The sequence below is a fragment of the Microplitis demolitor genome, chromosome 7 (assembly GCF_026212275.2).
Source record: "Microplitis demolitor isolate Queensland-Clemson2020A chromosome 7, iyMicDemo2.1a, whole genome shotgun sequence".
Taxonomy (NCBI): Eukaryota; Metazoa; Arthropoda; class Insecta; order Hymenoptera; family Braconidae; genus Microplitis; species Microplitis demolitor.
Window position 1 is genome coordinate 7,585,444 of NC_068551.1, and position 19,916 is coordinate 7,605,359.

The following is a 19,916-nucleotide window of genomic DNA, read 5'->3' on the forward strand; positions in this document are numbered from 1 at the left end:
GAAATCAGTCATTGGTCTTAAGTTCGTAGAAAATGTACGAAATTATTTTTCAATAAATTTAGTTTCTATATGTTTTTAGTAGGGATGTGTAAATAGTTTAAAACTTACGAATAATTTGTATCGAATCGAATCAAATTTAATTTGAATGTCGAATCGAATAATTCGAACTATCCAAAAATTTACGAATAATTCAAATTTTTGTCAAAAGTAAATAGAGCTTAGACAGGAATCTACGAAAAAATAATTTTTGGTTACTTTAAAAGCTAAGCTCTCCGTTAAGTAAAAATTGAATATTTGAAAGCTGATAACTAAAATTTTCTCGATTCGTATCGAGTTATTTGAAAATTTACGAATAATACGAGAAGATTCCAATAATTCGAAACTTTCCGGATAATTCTGAAATTCGAATCGAATTTGTACGCTGAAATACCCCCGGGCCCAGTGCCTGAACAGTCATATGTATGTTATTCTTAGCGGGAAGTTAAAAAGAAATCATAATGTTTTTAGTAACTATTATTAAAAATATTTTGTATTTATTATTATTTAATACAGGAAATCTACCTTTTTAAAAATTTTTGAACTCATTTACTTAAAAAAGAACTCATTTCATTTACTACTCAGGTATTAGGTCAACCTAATTCCGGTATTGGAACAAGACTTTTTCAACGTTCTGGTATTGGATCTTTCGTGTGTCGTAGAAAAAATTTTTTTATATACATTAAATTTAAGCGAAATTAATCACTGAAAATTTTCGAATAGGTAAATGTCTATTTTATATAATGTAATAAATTATTTTTTTTTTTTTTTGTAATCTATTTAAATATTTTTAAAACGATAAAAATAAATCGTATACCCTTCGTCGTTCCGGTATTGGAATATTAACCTTACTCTATTTATAGGAGTATGTATAAAAAGTGACTCTTACTTGTCCACCCGCTCTTGTACTAGATTTAATTATGTTGGAAACTAATCCAAAAATTTCAAGACTTTTTTCAACGACTGTTATAGCCAAAGAATCGTAATCTTCTTCAGTTGTTCTTCCACCTTGATTGTTTTGAGTTCCTGAACTATTTGTATTACATTTGGGCGACACTGCATTCGAAACTCCGACTATGCTCGCAGCGGTTGCATTAGCGATTGAACAATATAAGCAAGACATAGTTAATAATGACAATTTTTCAAGCTTTTCAGGCGTTAATGGTTCAAGAACTGGTAATGATAGAACAGTATGTACTATATTAATGTCATTTACAACAGAGTGTAAACTATGTCTGATTATATGAGCTTCAGCGTGATTAGCAGGTAAACTAAAACCTTTTTTATTCATATAAGCCTGATATTTTCGCATGTATCGGGATAAATGTGGCAAATTACAGCACATGTCAAGCAAAGTGTCTCCAGCACCAATATTCTGAAGAGTACTGATATTATTTGCAATAAACATGACCTGAAAAAAAAGTAGATAATTCATATTCAATCTGATAAAAAATTATCTTTTGTGCTTCCAATAATTTTGATATTATGTCATTCAGGTAACAAGTTTTTACCTCATTTTTAAAAATAATTAGCCGCGGAAATAAAGCTTGCAAAAATTTGAACGTGCTCTTTTAAAATGAATCAGTGAAAAGCCCTGCAAATCAGTGAATATTTACTGCGAACCAGTCCCAAGTATATCACTGATTGAATTAGTGATATTCTTGGGACTACTTGTGCAGTGAATATTTATTGATTGAAGTACTTTTCATTGATTCATTTTAAGAGAGTGATCACACAATTTTTAAAAGCTGCTCGGAATCCCAGAAAATTTGCAATTCATAAAAAATAGCTACATAAAAAATGGTGGAGTTTAATTTACCAGACTAAACTAGTCATAATTGAACTAGACTTTGTGGTGATCGTATCGACAAATGTAGTACATAAGTGACACTGTATAAGATTAATCTTTACTGTAGTAGTTCTATTTACTCTTCCACTGGGGTAAAAATTTGTAGGATCAGTAGCTGCTTAATGTAGTAAGGAAAATTCACCCTGTGGTTTCTATAACCACACAATATTTTAAGAATTTCTTGGCATTACTATTTTTGAAGTATACAATATCACATAATTTGTACAATCTATTCCAGTGTGTAGAAAAATGACTAACAAACGAAAACAACAGCGAGTGCCTTAAACTTTTTTACCCCACGGTGTCGCTGTACTTTTCCACAACTGTAGTTATATTAACTACATTTTTAAATGTGTGAATTACAACTATTAACATTACATACTTGTATTTTATATCAACAAAAATTTAATATTCAATGAAAGTATGTTATTAATAGATGAATTAATTTGTAATTTTTAAATATATTTAAAAATTTTTAAAATGTTTAAAATACCATGATAAATAATGAATATCAATTAATATATTTAATTAATAAATCAAGGATACAAAATTTGAAACTAAGTTGTGGAGTAGTAAGAACCAGATCTATCATTTACCAAGGAGTTGTTTTTACTAAAGACAGTAGTAAATGTTACTATAGTTTGTGTACCACAATAGACTAGTAATCATTACTGAACGTGTAGTAATCCTATATATTACTGGTCAGAGTATTATAGGTATCCCTGATTGTAATAAATTTAACTACACCTTTTTTTACGTGTTTCTTTATTAATATTTCAATACTGTTGTCATAATTCACCCCCACTATACAGGTTCCTCTAGGTATGTAATCGCTTGGACAACAGCAGTGGAAGAGCCAGACTTATTCGGATTTAATCAACCCCTATCGACAAATGCCTTAGCGCCTCTCTAACGTCTCTAGAGAACGATAAACCCTAATTTAAGTACTGTAGAAACTAATAACATAATGTAATGTAAACTCAAAGTCAAAATTTACTTTATAAGTCTATTGTTATATTGCTATTTGATACTAGATTTGAAGAATGCACATGTGCAGAGTTGTCACTATAATATTACGTGACCCTATTGTTGGCGCAAGCTGTTGGATCTTTGTATGAGAAATAAATAAATAAATGATCAACCGTTATTAGTATTGAGAGTTATTTTTTGTTCGAAAACTTGTTCGCTGAAATACTTGAATCTCTTATCATACCAACAGTTAAGTTGTACTTTCTATTTTGCATTATCATGGCACAATGGTTCAGACTTTTAAATATTTGAATTCTGACATAGCGTTGCGGATGGATTCTCATGTTCCCATAAGAATCCAGCATAAATTCCTACACGGTTTTTAATAATTATTTCTCATGGAAATCGACACCATCTTAAAATCCTTACGAGAACTTAGTTTAACTGCACGCGATTAATATAAAAAGCATAAAAATCATATGTGTTTACATTAATTTTCCTGATACAATATTTTTAAATGATTGCTAATTTATAGTTTTATGATAAATACTTGAAACTTCTGTAAAAAATTCAATATTTCTTCAGTTAATGAATGAATTCATAAGAATACTGATATAAAGAATAAGAATTCATCAGAATACTGATATAAAGGGAGTCGATTCATCAATTATTTTTTCAATATATCCTATCATTGGAACATTAATGTGTTTTTATTTTTTTTTTTTATTAATAACGCGCGTATCAATAGACATTCATGTCTGATCTGAAAGTTTCAACACTCTCCAAGTGTCTTTTTGCGCAGGAGTTTAGGTACCGACAATTTTCTATCTTGTAACAGGGAACTTTGAATTTTCCGCGCTCAATTACCGTGATTTTCTATCATGTGCGCGGTCGATATAATCTATTACTGCCCCAGGGTTATCCGGGGTAGAGTGCGACTGTCGTCCCGCGCGGAAATCGTAGGGGCTTGTCTGTCAGTCCCACTTAGTGATAAGTAGGGGTAGCTAAGTTTCCGGAAGTTGCCGAATTCGGTCGAGTGGGTGTAGAATTATAAGTTAAGAGACAACCCAGGCGGAGAACCGGACCAGACGCCGAAACACTAAGACGCTTTTCACCATTCAGGTGAAGGAGCCAACACCAATTAAAATAAAAGTGAGGCGAGAATAAAAGGAAAATAAGACGAGAGACAACCGGAGGACGAGACGAATAAGACGGCAGCCAGAGAGACGGTGAAACAAAGAGAACCGCATCAGAAAATAATCAGGTATTAATTAAATTAATTATTTTAGGCCGAAGCCAAAATATTAATTTAATTTACAAATACTTAGTCGTTCGTCGAGGTATCCGCGTCTAGGCCCATATTGAATTAATTAGTCAAAAAAATTAATTTACTAATAAAGATTAAGCCAGACGGTTGTCTAACCGGGTCCAGGCCCAATTGCCGGGTCCAGGGCGTTGTCTTGAAATTCCAGGCCGTCGCCGGAGTTATATGCGTCGTAGAAATTTCTAGGCCGATGAGCCAGAATTTTCCATAGTTAGTCCGCGTTGTTACCAATAAAATCATTAATTAAAATAATTAAATTGACCAACTTAAATATTAATTAAAATAAGTAATCGGACCGAATTAATAATCAAAGTAAATTAATAATAAATAAAATTAGTTAATAAAATTATAAAAAAAATTATACTCGGCATAAAGAAAAAATCTATAAGTAAAAGTCGGGAAAGTTGAGTGTCGAGTAACGAAAACGGAGATGAGATTGTATTAACTAAAACTCAAAATATTAATTCTCGTGGAATTGGGTCAGTATTATATTGAAGAAATAATGTTAGTTATTGGAAAGGAGTCAATTCAAAATTAATTAATTAATAATCATAATTCTTCTCAAAAAAATTAATTAATTAATTTATTAAGTGCGTGGCGGGAAGAGCCATTTTTAATTGAGTGTGTGTGAAGAAAAGTCCAGGGGACTCGAGTGCAGTATGAGTGTAGGAAATAAGTTTTAAAATGTGTAAATTAGTTAATAATTAATTCGGGAGGTAACCGATTTTAATCATAAGTCCAAAGGTAGTTGGCAATGTTTTAACCGAGTGTGTGAGAGTGTGATGCCAAGGTAGTGGCTATGTAGATTAAGTAAATTAAGTCGCCAAAGGTAATTGGTAGGATTTTATTAGGTCTATTGTTATAAGGTAAATGGTCAAAGGTTATAAGGTCTAAAGGTTTAAGGTCTAAAGGTTTAATAGTTATAAGGTATAAGTTATAAGGTCTAAAGTTATAAGGTCAAAAGTTATAAAATTATAAGGTTTTAATTGAAAGGTTGTGAATAAAATAAAAGGAAATACTATTGTAATAATTAAATCTAAGTTATTTATAAAATTATCCTTCCTTTTCCTACTCTTACAATTAACTTTTACACCGACCCTGAGCATTAAGAACCGGTTCTGGAAGACCGTTTAATCCTTCCAGTGGCGCCCTTAAAAGGTAATTTAAGGACGACCAGAGTAGCAGCATAGTCCTGTTATAATCTAATGGTTTTTCTCTATAGAAATCTATGGAATCTATAATTATCTGTATATATTTTCTATACAAAAATTCAGATACCCCGGATTCTATATAAATTTCCTAAAAAGAAATCTAAGTACCGAAGACCCTATATGGATTTCTCATATACATAGTAATATTAATACTTGAGTTCCTGTTTATATTTCCTATATGGGAATATAGATATTCATAGTCTCTTACATAAATGCATACTTTCTGTATTGATTCCCATGGATTCGTATGTAAATCTATACTTCCCTGTATGGATACCTATGGGTTCCTGTATAATTCTGTATGGATTTTTTTGATAGGGAAGTAATTATGAATAGTAACTTATATTGAAAGTGTACTAACCTTAATTTCATTATTTAGATCATTTCCACCAGTTTCTGTGATATTTTTATTCACCTCAGATGGTGTATCGCTTATAAGTGTCACAATCGGTATAAAATCTTGCAGTGGCATTGTCAATTGTTCAAGAATTGATGTAGAAAGATCATTGCGTACTTTTTTTAGATCTTTATTAAGTTGTGAAAAACCCTCTTTTTCTCCAACAGTTGACGCCGTCGCTAGATACGATGGGATATTTGAATTTTTCATTATAGCAATTAATGCTACTTCTTCGGTTTTGGTAAGCAGTGACTGTCCAGTGCAGAGTGCTTTGATCGGCAATAACAATTGTTTCATTGTCAAAACAGTAGCTGATCCATCTCCAGGCTGCTTGCTGACTAAATATTTCAAAAGGATCCTGCATGCTTGCCAAACCGTTGCTATTTGACTTTTTGGTACTGGTAAATAAACAGAAAAACAAATGATTACAGAATAATAGTTCATAAATAGCAAACTTAGTAATATTATTTTTATTCTACTTTTCATGCTATGAGAGAGCTAGTGCTGCTAACACGGCGGTATTGATGGCTGAATAACAACATTTATGTCCGCCGCTATAAATTCAAAATAATTATCCGGGATTTCATCCCGATAACGATAGAAGAATTTATACGAGCGAATAGATGTTGCGGACAATGAGAAAAAGTACGAAGAATCGTTACTTATTCGAAGGGAAATTTTTGTACTTTTGGACCGCTGTTATTTTGCCTCGGCGAAATAGTAATTTTTATTAAAAAAGTGACGATTATAATTAGATTTTTTTATTAGTGTATTGCAGTAAAGTATTTTCAATGGAATTTAATAAAAATTTTCCAAAACATTCTTGGAATATCAACAGAAATATGAAAATTAATAATTTTTTTACCGTTGAAAACGAAATATTTTATGGAAGAAAAAAAAATAAAAAAAAAAATGTTGAAAAATCCAAAAGTGCAACCCTCAATCGCTCAAAATAATTAATTATATTTTAATTTTTTATTATTACTTTGCACGATGAAAAACGAATCGTCAAAGTGTAAAAAAAAGCGTGTATTAAAATTCTGAATGTTGAATTTTGAATACTTTTCTGTGTCAATTTAACACACAGTATTTATCTTGTTTGAACTGTCGCAATCGATTGATTTTTGAACATACAAAAATGTCATTTTATTCGAAAGTAACACTTTTTCTATGTTACTATCAAATCAACACACAAAATATGTTAAAAATAATATCGACCATCACACAAGAATTCTTGGAAAATATTTACTTTTAACGTATACGTCTGTAACATTTTTAAACACTCATATGTTAAAGTAACATATAAATAAGTGTAAAACGTTTGTTTTACACACGATATGTGTTGATTTTGACAAATCCTTTTTTATTGTGTGATTATTTTTTGTTTTTTTTTTTTTTTTTTTTTTTTATTAATTACGATTAAACAAAAAGGATTGAGATAGTAATTTCCAAAACGGTTCTTGCGAGAAAAGATATAAAACTAATAAAAAAAAAATCAGGCCAATTTATGATATTTTTCGAAAGTTATCGTTGTTCGAAATATTCATGCAAGACAATTGACTTCAATGGTTTCTTGGATTAAAATAATTCATTTTAAATCAATAGAATAATTAATCAACTTAATACTAGGTCGAAATTATTCCTTAATAAATTATCTCGGTACTAGTATATACAATTTAACCCATTCTAGTGTAATCAAAGAAGTGTAGTAATGATTTTTCGCCAATGCATTGGTCAAAAAAATTTTTTTATCGCAAGGCACACACAGCGCGTGTGCAAAAAAAAATGCGCTAATTTATACATTAATTGTAAAGGTAAAAGTAAACTAAGTTATAAATTCATCGATATAATTATTTTTCGTTTTTTTTTTGTTTTTAGTACAGTCGATTACTCGTCATAAGTCTCTGTTAAAACTATCAAAATTTTAAGCTAAGAACAGGAAAAAATAGCGAATTATTGATGAAAATTTACTATTTATGTTTCGCGGAGAATAATTAAAGCAATATTAAGTAAAATATAATTTATTGTTCATAATTGTAATCATGGATTACATTTAAATTCTCTGTTATTACAATTTAAAAGTTTTATTGAGCATTATGCTAAATAATAATAATAATAATATTATTATTATTATTATTACTATAATTAATACCGTTATCATTAAAACTGTTTGTGTGATAATCATTATAAGTGTAAAATGATAAGTATTTATTTTAGCATTGTAAGCACTATAAATATCGGGATAGTGACGTATGTAACAAACCGTAATTATTACGTTTAAACGATTTAAAATGTAACAGACTCATAACGAGTAGTCAAGAACCAAAACGAAACACACAGTAGTGGAGGAGGGCTAAAATTCCAAGAAAAATTTCCCGTAGTTTCTCGACCAGGCTTATGACGGGTAGTCGACTGTAAAATAATCGTTTTAAATGAAATGTTATGATAAATTAATATTTTTAATGACGTACAGTTTTCACTACTTTTATAATTAACCAAATGTGATTTATCTAATATTTGATCTCAATCGACTAATTTTCGGTGAGAGGATTTTCTTCAGTAACAATTATGTAACTACTCTGCAAAGCGTTAATCTTTTCTTTCTGGTCAAATAGATTAGTACTTGATCATAAGGGTGTTTGTTATTTACCAAATTAGATTTTTTTACTTGGCTATGATATAAATCATTTATTTGTAATACAAAAATTATAAAAAAAAAAAAAGTTTCATCTAATGTTTAACCCTGCCTAAGTAATGATGCATTCCCATTTTAGTACAATGTGCATAATTTTATTACTCGCTTAAAAATGAGTGTACAGCAATGACTAATCCATGATGTTGTCGGAAATTTACCGCTCTTCAAAAAAAGTCTCTTATGTTTTTTTCGTGAATCCAACCATTTGAGAGATATTGAAGGTCAAAGTTTGATCTGTTTAGAAAAATTGGCGTTTTTGTTTGAAATTCTATTACTCTCTAATACATAGACATAAAGCTGCGCTATGAACTTTTTTGTCGGAAATTTATCGCTCTTTAAAAAAGGTTTCTTACACTTTTTTCGTAAATCTAACCATTTAAGTAATATCGGAGCTCAAAGTGGGTAGATTTAAAAACTAATGTTTTTCGATTAAAATTCTATAACTCTTCAGCAAACAGATATATACTCAGGCTTTTGACAGTTTTTTTGTCGGAAATGTACCGCTCTACAAGAAAGGTCTCTTAGATTTTTTTAATAAACTCAACTTTTTAAGAGATATTTAAGCACTAAGTTGAAAGACATCTTTCACAAACCAACTCAAAATGTCACTCTGATGATATAAAAAATTCCTTTTATTTCGAGCTGAAATATCTCTTGACATCGGCTAAGTTGCGAATAAAAGAGTATTAAAAAATGCGTATTTCGATAAATTAAAAATCAGTACGCGCAGTTTTTTTCAACTTCATTACTTATTTTAGTTAATCATTTTAGATTTCAAAATTGTCTCATCTCTACTATATTCACACTCACGTCTAATTTTCGTATCATTATTAAATCATCTTACGATACTTCTGTACTTATAGTTATCATAACAATAAAGAGCAATGGTAAGACGTCATTCAATAAAATCTATATGTAGAGTTTTGTTTTACAAATCAAACTTAGAAACATGATGAATATTAATTTTACAAATTGATCACAAATGTATCCTGAAAAGAACATTCTAGACATTGGCAATTCTTGGAAAATTGAACAAATTAATCAGTCCAAAGGTTCGTATCCTTGATGGAAAAGTTTTGGATAAAACAATATTGTTATTGCGTCTTTAAATTCGCCTTAAAAAGCACATAAAATGATAAATAATCATCGGTAAACATAAATGAACAAAAGTCCTTCGACAAAAAAACACTTGAGTATCGATAGAAATATTGATCGGTTCAATTATTGCTTGTATTTATTAGTTAGTTGAAATGATAACTTACTGTTATTATGTTAAAGTTATAATTATAACTTACTGTTAATGTTACCGCTAATATAATCAGCAACTAAAGCTGCAAATGATGTGTAAAAAGCTTCGTATTGTTCTTCATGACATATAAATTCGGATTCACTGAAAATTAAAAACAAATCATAAAAATAAAATATGAAAATGTCGGGTAAAATAATTCTTGGGAAAAATATAAATTACTTTTCTATTATAGCTTTTACAAGCTCTAAAACTTCATTTCTACTAAATGATTCGTAAGATGAAGTAAAAATTGGTTTTACAATTGACAACCAGTCAACACAACCACCACTCTTCGCTGCCATTTTTATAGAATACAGCAGATGAGACTGATCAGAGAGTAGTTATCCTCTTGATTGCTTGAATATTAAGGTGACTTTCACATATTTTACTTTTTGACTATAGTATAATCACATCCCCTCCCAAGATACACAAAGCAAACGTTACTATGACCTGACTGCAAGTTGACAGAAAGTTACGCTCGGAATTTTACGTCAAGTTAACTACAAAAAGCTAATGTTCAACTTAACGCTCTTTCCCATGAATTTTTCTGTCAAATTGAAAACAATTTTAATTCTTTAGCTTCTTTTCCGTAAAACTTTCAGTCAAATTGGCTTCTAAAAGCGGCAGTAGATTTATGACAACTCATGGTTCAAGTTGTCCTTGAATTGTAGTGAAAAACGCTAGTCTTTTAGTCGGCAGTAGATTGTCGTCAAATTGAAGGCAATTTGCTTTAAATTTGACAGGTAAGTTAGCCTCAACATCGCATGCAAACTTTTAGTTGTCAAAAATGATAATGAAAGTAGCAGACTATAAAAAAATTTTTTATTTTAAATAAATAAATAAACAAGTAAAATATACTCTTAGAAAAAAAAAAAAAAACAGAAAAATTGCATGTCAATCATTTTTTTTTAATTTTTTGTGCATTAAAAGAAGAAAAAATTTGTTTTACTTACAAGTATCTTGTGTTTATAAAAATAAAAAAATTTTCGTCTGTTACTTATGATACTGAAGTTGGTCGACGTCAGATAACTTTTGGATTTTTTTGAAATCAATAAATTGTTAAAAAAAAATATTCGAAAAAATTCCATCCAGAGTTTTTTCAATTTTTTATTATTCTTTTATATTTTTGTAATTCATTCAGTAAAAAAAAAAATAAAAACTGTTGATTGTCTGTTAACTTCCGGATCATCTGCTACTTTCAGTATCATTATAAACTTGGCGTTAAATTCTGGTTGTAAATTTCCGTAAATTAACAGTAAAGTTGAATATCGTAAAAAAACTACACTACGGAGACTCCGGATAACTTTAGTGCGAAACTGCGCCACGGGCCACGGCTGAATAGTGGTCATTCCATTTTGTTACCTTTAGACGCACAAAGCTAGCCGCTGTAAAAGCGAATGAAAGAATTACAATAGTGAATTAAATTGTTCTTTTAAGGATTGTGTAAATTTATGAATACATATCGCGTAATTAAAACTCAATGAGGTGGAATTATATGGCAGTATGTTGATAAAAGTTAACTAGTGAAAAGTGACATATAATGTCTAAGTAAAATAGTACTATTGAATCGAAACTTTTTGACAGTGAAAGTACGATATTTAAGAGTATAGTACTTAATTATTAAATTATATTGTTTTTTTAAGTATTATATTGTTTATTATTTATTTTAAACGGCAATTAATTTATAAAAATAATAAATGACGATTTTGTATTTGTATTAGAACTGCATCGTAACTGTCGAGTGTATGTGTTTTATGTCACTGCAACTTGTGGCAGCACTGCTGCTTCTTTAATAATTAACCAAACAAAATGGACACCGAGACACTAATTATATGGAAAGAAACTCATGAGTTTTTAATTCGAATTTAAACTTATAGGATTATGTTATCTCAATTTTAAAAAATGTGAGTTATTACTTTTTACAACTATAATTCTATGACTGATTATTTCTTTTAACTTTAAACTCAACGTTTTCGTACAATTTACGATTATATTCTGGTTTTGTTACGAGAATGAGATTTAACACTTGTCTTCGTTTGTATGCAAATCAAGTTTCGAGTTGTATTCGATATTCTTTTAAGACTTATCTGTTCTTTGCCCCTATTTTTTCACTATAATATTTAATGTTTTGTAATTCGGAAAATTATAAAATATATTTTAAATTAATTTTCTCGTATATGATTTAATTTATGTGTTTTATTCTATTTATACGGGAGAATTGATATGAGCTCATTTTTAATTGAGTACCGTCAAATATTTTCATAAATGTTTTTATAAAATTTCTAACTCTGATACGAATGATTTTTTTCATGCGAATGTATGAACATTTCAATTTGTCACCTCATACATCCCACTAAACTGTATGTACAACTTAAAAAAATTAAATTGCTTACACTGAGAAAAAGAAAAATTAAATTCAAGTAACTATTTTTCTTGTTTCCATAATTCTCAAAATAGTTTAATTTTTTTTTAATGTAAAATTGATAGCTTTTATTTTAAAAAAACTATTGCTTTACTTCAGTTATAAATTTCAAGAAGCATAAGTTACTTAAGACAAGCAATTTCAATTTTCAATTTAGTTGATACGTTTTCGAATTTATTGCAGTTAAAAATTCCAATAAAGTAATTATTTAGTTTAATAAAAAAAAAGTAATGGAAAAAAGATATAATTAAAAATTAGAAAAAAATTTTTGTACTGAGAAAAAATTTTTTTTTATAACAAAACGAAATTTCTTATTGGTGTTGATAAAATTATAAAATATATTAATTTTTTCGAAAGCTGCTTCTATAAACTATTAAGTATTAAAATTTTATGTTTAAGTTGTGTAAATTAATATTCAAAATGACAAACATCGATGAATAACTTAAGAGTTTATTAAAAACATGATTTCTAAAAAGTTACCGTGTCTGAGCGTCATAAGTCTTGTGTGATTGGTTTAGGTTTGAATCTTGGGTCGAGTAAAACCATTTATTTATAAAATAAATGTTAAAATACGAAACTAATCTGGACAACAAGGGATAAAAAAAGTCATGTCTAGTGGTATGTTTTTGACGAAATCAATTTTTTTTGTTAGTATTAAGCAAGTAAATCAAATTCTTGAATAAAGTAATAATTATACTTGACTGAAGAAAATAATCGCTTGGTACTATTTGAATAACTAAAATTATTAAATCAATTATTTTCCCTTGAAAATATACATTTTTTTCTTTTAGTGTAATAACACTTGGGTATCAAATGTAATTTAAAAAAATTTTTTACCCACAAATAGATGAGTAATTCGTCATAATTTTATAATTTATAATAAGCTATTATAACTATAAGTCGCCCGCAAAAAATTATGTCCGCAAAAACAACCAAATAAAATAATTTATTATTCCATTCGCAAGTCTATAAACATGCATTGCAATTTTAGAATTAATTCATTATTTATTGAATCGAAGTAATTACTCACAGTCCATGAATGTTATTAATTAATTAATATTCTGTTCTTAGCCGAACTTTGTTTTCATGCTGGTTTAGTTAATTCGAAAACAGTTTTCATTACTGCCAGATATAATCTGTCTAATGAATTACTATTCTTAATAATTGAATTACTTAATATATTCATGTATTCGATTATGTCATTACTATTGAAGAGTATTATTTACTCTCAGAAATAGTTAAAATTAATGATACTTGAAATAGACAACTAAAAATTCTTTTGCTTTTATAAACTAATACTTGTTATTAAAGAATATTATTGGATTCCGATTATTTTATCAGAAGTTATCTATACAATTTGAAAATCAATTTCTGTAATTGAAGCTTTTTCACTTCAAATTAAAACTGTTGAAAGCAAACTCATTTAATACATACAAAAAATTGTTCATTAAAAGTTTTATTTTATTTGTTAAGCGTGAGCGGTTGGCAATAAGTAATTGATGTTTTAATTGCTCTTTAAACCTGCCTGTCAGTTTTATCAATGTATGATCTAAATACTACTATGCAATACTTGTTGCGACTTTAAAGTTATTTTTCATCATTCAGAGGACTTTTAGTCTCCCCATCATGATCAAAAACTGTAAGACTAAACTGATAATCTTAACTTCGAAAAAAACTTGATTAGTATATATTTATATTGACATTCACTCACTTATTTCCTTCGTGTTATGAAAGGAATGTAATTTTTGAGGGATTCAATTTTTATTTGAAATTCATATTGAAGGAAGTAGTCATCAAATAATGCATTCTTGAGGGGAAAGGTTATGACGATTATGATATAAAACCATAAGCGTATAGCTTTTCCCCTTGAGTGTGTATTAAAACCCACAATAAGTGTAGTCAGGTGAGAAAATACAAATTAGTATATATAATTATAATTCATTTCCCAATATATATATATATAAGAATCTGTCATAAAATGTTGTGCTGGGGCACTGAGCAGTTGAAGCCAGTACTTGATTTTGTGTAAGATTTCAAAATCTCTACCCTGATTAAGAAAAATTATTTGAAATGATTTAAAACGATTTGAATCGATTAATATATAAATATACACTTAGCATTGATTATATCATTTTTCTTAATCAGGGTAATTTAATATTAATTATATTTTTTTCTTATCATCTTTTCATTAAACTAAACTATTTTATCAACTCATTCATTTGTACTTTCATCGTTTCCAAAATATAATAATGACAAAAATAATAAATTATTTGCAATTTAATTTAATTCTAGATCAATGAAATCAATACCCAAATTTTTTAAAAAAGGTTCAAAGTATGATCGTAAAATTTTGAGTTTTTAACGCATGCTCTTCATGCTTTGTCAGAATGATATCTATAGATCTTTAAAAAAACCCTGAGTATTGGGCTTCATATATATTTATATATTTTTACAAGGATACACACTCAAAAGTTTTAGCAGGATAAACAAAGGTGCCTGCTAAAATTTGAGATCTTAATATTAATATTAAGTATTCCCTGATTGCGATTTTCTATTTCCCATTTGAATAACATGGGAAAAAAAGTTTTAAGTTTGGAATTATGCTATTATGCCTCGGTAATGGCGTATTGTAAAAATAAGCCCGAGACATAATTTTGTAGGGAGTTCAACACTACAAAAAAGGTGTACTGGAAATCAATCAGAACACTATTTTTTTTAGTGCTTGATATTAAAATGAAAATAACTAGAAATTTATGCGGAATTTGAAAAAACTTTATCAGAGATAATTTGTAGAGAACAAAGTTGTCTACAAAAAAGATTTTATGACATTTTGTGATAATCCTGATAGTTTCATTGGAAAAGTAAAAAGATCTCAAAATTTACTATAAATTTGACTTTAAGCTCAAATAATTTTTGAATGGATGGATTTATCAAAAAATTATAAGAGACTTGATTTGTAGAGCGTTAAATTTCCTACAAAAATATATCCTGAGCTTATTTGCACAATGCGTCATCTCCAAGGTATAAAATTCCGAACTTAGAATTTTTTTTCCATGTTATTTAAATGGGAAATAGAAATCACAATCGGGAAGTAGGGGAGAGTGGGGTCAATTGAACCAAAAATACTTTGACATTTTTTTTTTATATGAATAAATGCAAAAAGATATTTTTTTTTTTGACGAAATTAAAATTCATTATATAGACTATCATTTCTCGTAAGCACATAACTTGACAAATGATAAAAATTTTCAATAAATACGAAATTGTACAACTGCATCAAATGGTTCAATCGTCCCCTTTGCGGGGGCAATTGAACCACTAGTCGGGGACAATTGAACCAAGAGTATTACAACCACAAACGAATGACTTTAATGAATAATTTACTATTCATTACAGCTTACAACTAAAATTACAACACTTCTAATAATATATATTAAAACAATCACTTTAAAAACTTCTGTCAATATAATTATTTTTTTTCTTGGTTAGTTTAGCTTGTTTTCACATTCTGTCAAGATGCGCGCGCATGTCTGATGCTCACAGTGTGATTCGTGTGGTTCAACCGTCCCCGAGAATACTGGTTCAATTGAGCCCATATGATTTTATTGAAATAATTAGTTTAAAAAAAAAATATTCAAGAACTATTTTACTAGAAGTAAAGTTTGAAATTTATGACAAATATATGTAAGAAGCTATTACAAAAAAATTTTTAAGATTACATTTGAAAATTAAATAATTATTAAACAATTTGTCAAGAGCTGAAAAACAAAGTTCAGATGCCTAAAAACACAAAAACTTGAATTTTTTTAAACTAAATCATCATATTGGTTCAAAATTTTGGTCAGACTGAGGTTTAGTGTATTGAAATATAATTCCATGAGGACGACTTATTTTTATATTTTTTTCGATTTTTTAAGCTTACTGGTTCAATTGCCCCGTGGTTCAAGTGACCCCACTCTCCCCTACTTAATATTAATATTAAGGTCTCAAATTTTAACGGGCACCTTCTCTTATAACATACAATTTCCAAGATAAATATTAAAAACTGTGTTTTTTCAATTTTTTTTGTAGATAATATGATTCAAACTAAAGAACCAATGAAATTATATGGGGGTCAAAAGAGACTATAAAGACGAGTTGGTATATTTTCGGACACATTGTAGTACATTATATTATGATTTATCCGTAAAAAATAACAAAATGTTATTTTTTTAACTTTTTGATGCCGATATCTTTTGAACGGTTCAGTCGTTTCAAAGATATTTGGAAAGAACTGTTTTTCACTATTTCTTTCTCTAAAGATTTCTTTTTAATGAATCAACCGATTGAGATGTCTGAGGTAGCAATCGACGCGTATTACTAAGTTCTGATTAGATATTGGAATCGACTTCTTTGGTCGTTCCTGAGAAATTAAAAAAAATCTAAACCGAAAATTTTATTTTTCATATTTTTTAATTTTTTCAGAGTCTATTCGATCAAATGAACTGAAATTTTTAGAGTTGAGGGCTATCAAGCTCTTTTGATCGCCGCATGAACCATCTAAATCGGTTAATTCATTAAGGTAGTTGTTGCGTGGATTAATGTAATGTAGGATTTTTATGAAACTTCACTTGATTGTTCTTAGATTGACTACAAATCATATGAGACTAATCTGAGTAACACGGACCACTCCAATTTCATGAAAAACGATTTCAAAATATTGAAATTTTAACACGGGCTCTCGTGGAGAAAAAAGATTTACGGGCGATTTTTTTTTCGACTAAAATCGAACACACAATGTCGGAACTTTCTAAAAATTTTATATGTTATCAAAACTGTAATTATAAACCACATAAAAAAAATGAAATTATCGACCACGCCATTTTTAAAGTATAATTTATCAAAGCTCACAACTTTTAAAAAATTTTAAAGACCTACCAAAACAGTAGTGTGATGTAGCAACAGCGCTTATATTAAAACAAGTTAAGTGCGTGAAAATCCAAATAGGAATTTAATATAAAAATATAACCAATAAACAAAATTAATTAATTATTTTATTATTAATAACAAAAATTTAATTAATTTATTAATTAAATTAAATATTTGTACATATTGAAGTCAAGGTGTTGAAAGAAAGCTGGAAAAAATCAACGATCAATTCTTCCTCGAGTTATATTAGCCACTTGTTTTACTTTATTTACTAACACTTGTTTTTATAAATCGATTTTAATAACATAAACGTTTTGACATTTCTAATAATTTGATTATTAACAACTCTATTTATTTTGATGGTTACTTTGGTTATGTCTTTCGACTGTAATAATAAATATCACTGAACGCAAAAAAGGCGCGCAGGAACAATGAACGTTGTTGCCACGATCACTTCTTGAATATTATGGATGTATAGTTTGATTAGCGAGACTTGGCGCTTCGGTTTTTTACCCCCACCATCAAGGCGCAATGTCTTAGGTATTAAATTTACATGGTGAGGGAAAAACCGAAAATATTCGAAACGCCAACTCTTGCTAATCCAACTATATTTGTATATTAACTTATTGATATTCCTTGAATATATGTGAGAGCAATAGGATTGTACTTTTACAAAAGTTTTCAATGAGCGGCATTTAATTAACAGCGTTGGTTATGTTATTTTTTTAATCCAGTAAGCTATACTTTTGAACGTCACCTCGAAACAACTACCTTAAAACGTTATATAAAATTGACACACACACACACGCGCGCGCGCACACACAAATACTCGGATATCATTCTGAAAATTGAACAGAAATTTTTTTTTTAATTCTCATTATTCATCTAAAAAATGGACAAAAGAAATGAGTTTAAATGGTTTTTAAGTCAATCGACCGCAACTTTCCAAATATTGAAGGAATCAATAAGTTACCCTCATAAACCTTGTATATTTTCTAATCAATCTATCGAGTCTTTTCGGGACCGACTGATTAAAGTTTCATAAAACAATTAAAGAAACAAGTATTGTTCTTTTAATCACCAAAATAAATTTAATAAATAAACATTTCATGTTTGTTTGATTCTTCATCTTCCTGTATTAAAGCGATGTCTTTATAGTAATAGTAAAATGATCCCTCGCGTTTAATCATCTGGCTAACAGTTTTTCTTTTCAACTCTAATAAATTTTTCAGTTGGTCATTTATGAACATTTTATCAGGTTGAATTCTTATAGCGCCAGATTTAATCATCTTTATGTACTGCAGTACTGAATTGTAAATAAAATAATAAAATGCTATCTCGTCAATAGTATTTTTGACAAGCTGCTGGTAAAAATCGACCACTACTGGATTTTTTCTATGATCATGTTTAAAAAATGTGTCAAATACCAATTTAGTAATAGAGACGTGGAAGTCAGCGATCGCTTTGATATTAGAATCTTTAGTAATGCCGTGATGATCATATATCGTTGGTGATTGTGCAATACCGCTTAACGTCATTCTGCAATACAGCGTAACTCCAGTTATCAAAACCGCGTAACCTACCATAAACGTAATTTAACAGGAATAAAAAAAATACTAAATATAAAAAAATCTATCCAACCAAATACTATGTGATTATCCATGTAAGTGTAGATTCTCTGTGATATAAAATACTCAAAAAACCGAAAACGATAAAATTATAATTTACATAATAAATAAAAGGCTCTTGAATTTAGACGATAGTTATTTAGGTCAAGGTTCATGATTTTTAGAATTAGAATAGCCCACTTATTAAGAGAGATAATGTCTTGATATTGTGATTTATCAATGTTGTTGTTCATGTCATCGCTTATTTTGTAATATTAACTAAAAACTGATAACTTGACTTCAAATGTACCCGAAGATCAAAGCATTTTTTACGCAACGAAAATAAAAATAATTTATGTAATTTGACTTTAATGATGACTTAAAGAGTAGTTGAGGGTGGCTTGCAATTATTGGCTAACGTGTGAAACCTTTCAGAAATCTAGATCTAGTTAATTTTTTACTATTCATTTCATTTTTTTTATTTTTGTTCCGTAAAAAATGTTCTGATTCCACAAAAACGGGTACATGACTTTAATATTCTTTCAGCAAATCTTTACTTAAAGTAAAGCAGTATAACCTCATTAATTAAAAAATGTACATCGAAATATTAATTAAAGTTGAAAAAGAATTTCTGTATTTTCAATAATTATAATAACGTATATTATGCAAAAAAAATTCTTCATATATTACCAACATCGAATCTCATTTTTGCTATTTTTGAAGTTATACGGTATTGCAGAACGACGTTAAGCCATAGTGCAGTATCACCCACGATGTATCTATGGTGTTTTTAAAATAGTAAAAAAAAATTTTTTTTTTTTTAAATCGATCGACCATCTAAGTCTTGGAGTATCATATTTCCTGGACTATAACTTGTCAATTCATTTAACGCCGGTGATATTGCACGACTCATAATGTGAAGCATTAAAGAGTGCTTTACTATCAAAAAATTTTTTTTGTCTCCTTTCTACAACTATTTCATTTATTGTCGTCTTATTAGTACACAAAACCATCTTACATTATTCATCTTTGTACAGATAATGTAATAGAGATTATTTCTGCAATTTTCCAAAACTATTTTAGTGCAATAAAAGCGAAAAATCAATAAAATAAACGAAGAAATTTTCCTGTCAAGCAGTAAAAAAAATTTGTAGCTTGAAAACACGATATCTAAAATAAAAAAATCCATTATTTAACTCTTTTTTTTTTT

At 28.6% G+C, this 19,916-nt stretch overlaps 2 protein-coding genes across 5 annotated transcripts in view; one reads left to right on the forward strand and one right to left on the reverse strand.

Moving 5' to 3' along the window:
- LOC103573872 (E3 ubiquitin-protein ligase UBR4) overlaps positions 1-10,088 on the reverse strand; it is a 30,789-nt gene extending 20,701 nt beyond the window's left edge. For both annotated transcript variants that reach the window (XM_008553128.2, XM_008553127.2), the window contains exons 1-4: positions 9,950-10,088; positions 9,777-9,871; positions 5,751-6,184; positions 926-1,447 (exon numbers count right to left, since the gene is read on the reverse strand). In XM_008553128.2, the coding sequence (XP_008551350.1) occupies positions 926-1,447; positions 5,751-6,184; positions 9,777-9,871; positions 9,950-10,071 (1,173 nt within the window). In that variant the 5' untranslated portion in view covers positions 10,072-10,088. The remainder of the gene's footprint in view (positions 1-925; positions 1,448-5,750; positions 6,185-9,776; positions 9,872-9,949) is intronic.
- Positions 10,089-11,095: 1,007 nt separating this feature from the next.
- The window catches only part of LOC103573873 (uncharacterized), a 49,861-nt gene continuing 41,040 nt past the window's right edge, over positions 11,096-19,916 (forward strand). For 2 of the 3 annotated variants that reach the window (XM_053740964.1, XM_053740963.1), the window contains exon 1: positions 11,096-11,673. The gene's annotated coding sequence lies outside the window, so the exon portion shown is untranslated. The remainder of the gene's footprint in view (positions 11,674-19,916) is intronic. The other variant, XM_053740962.1, reaches the window with a different exon arrangement.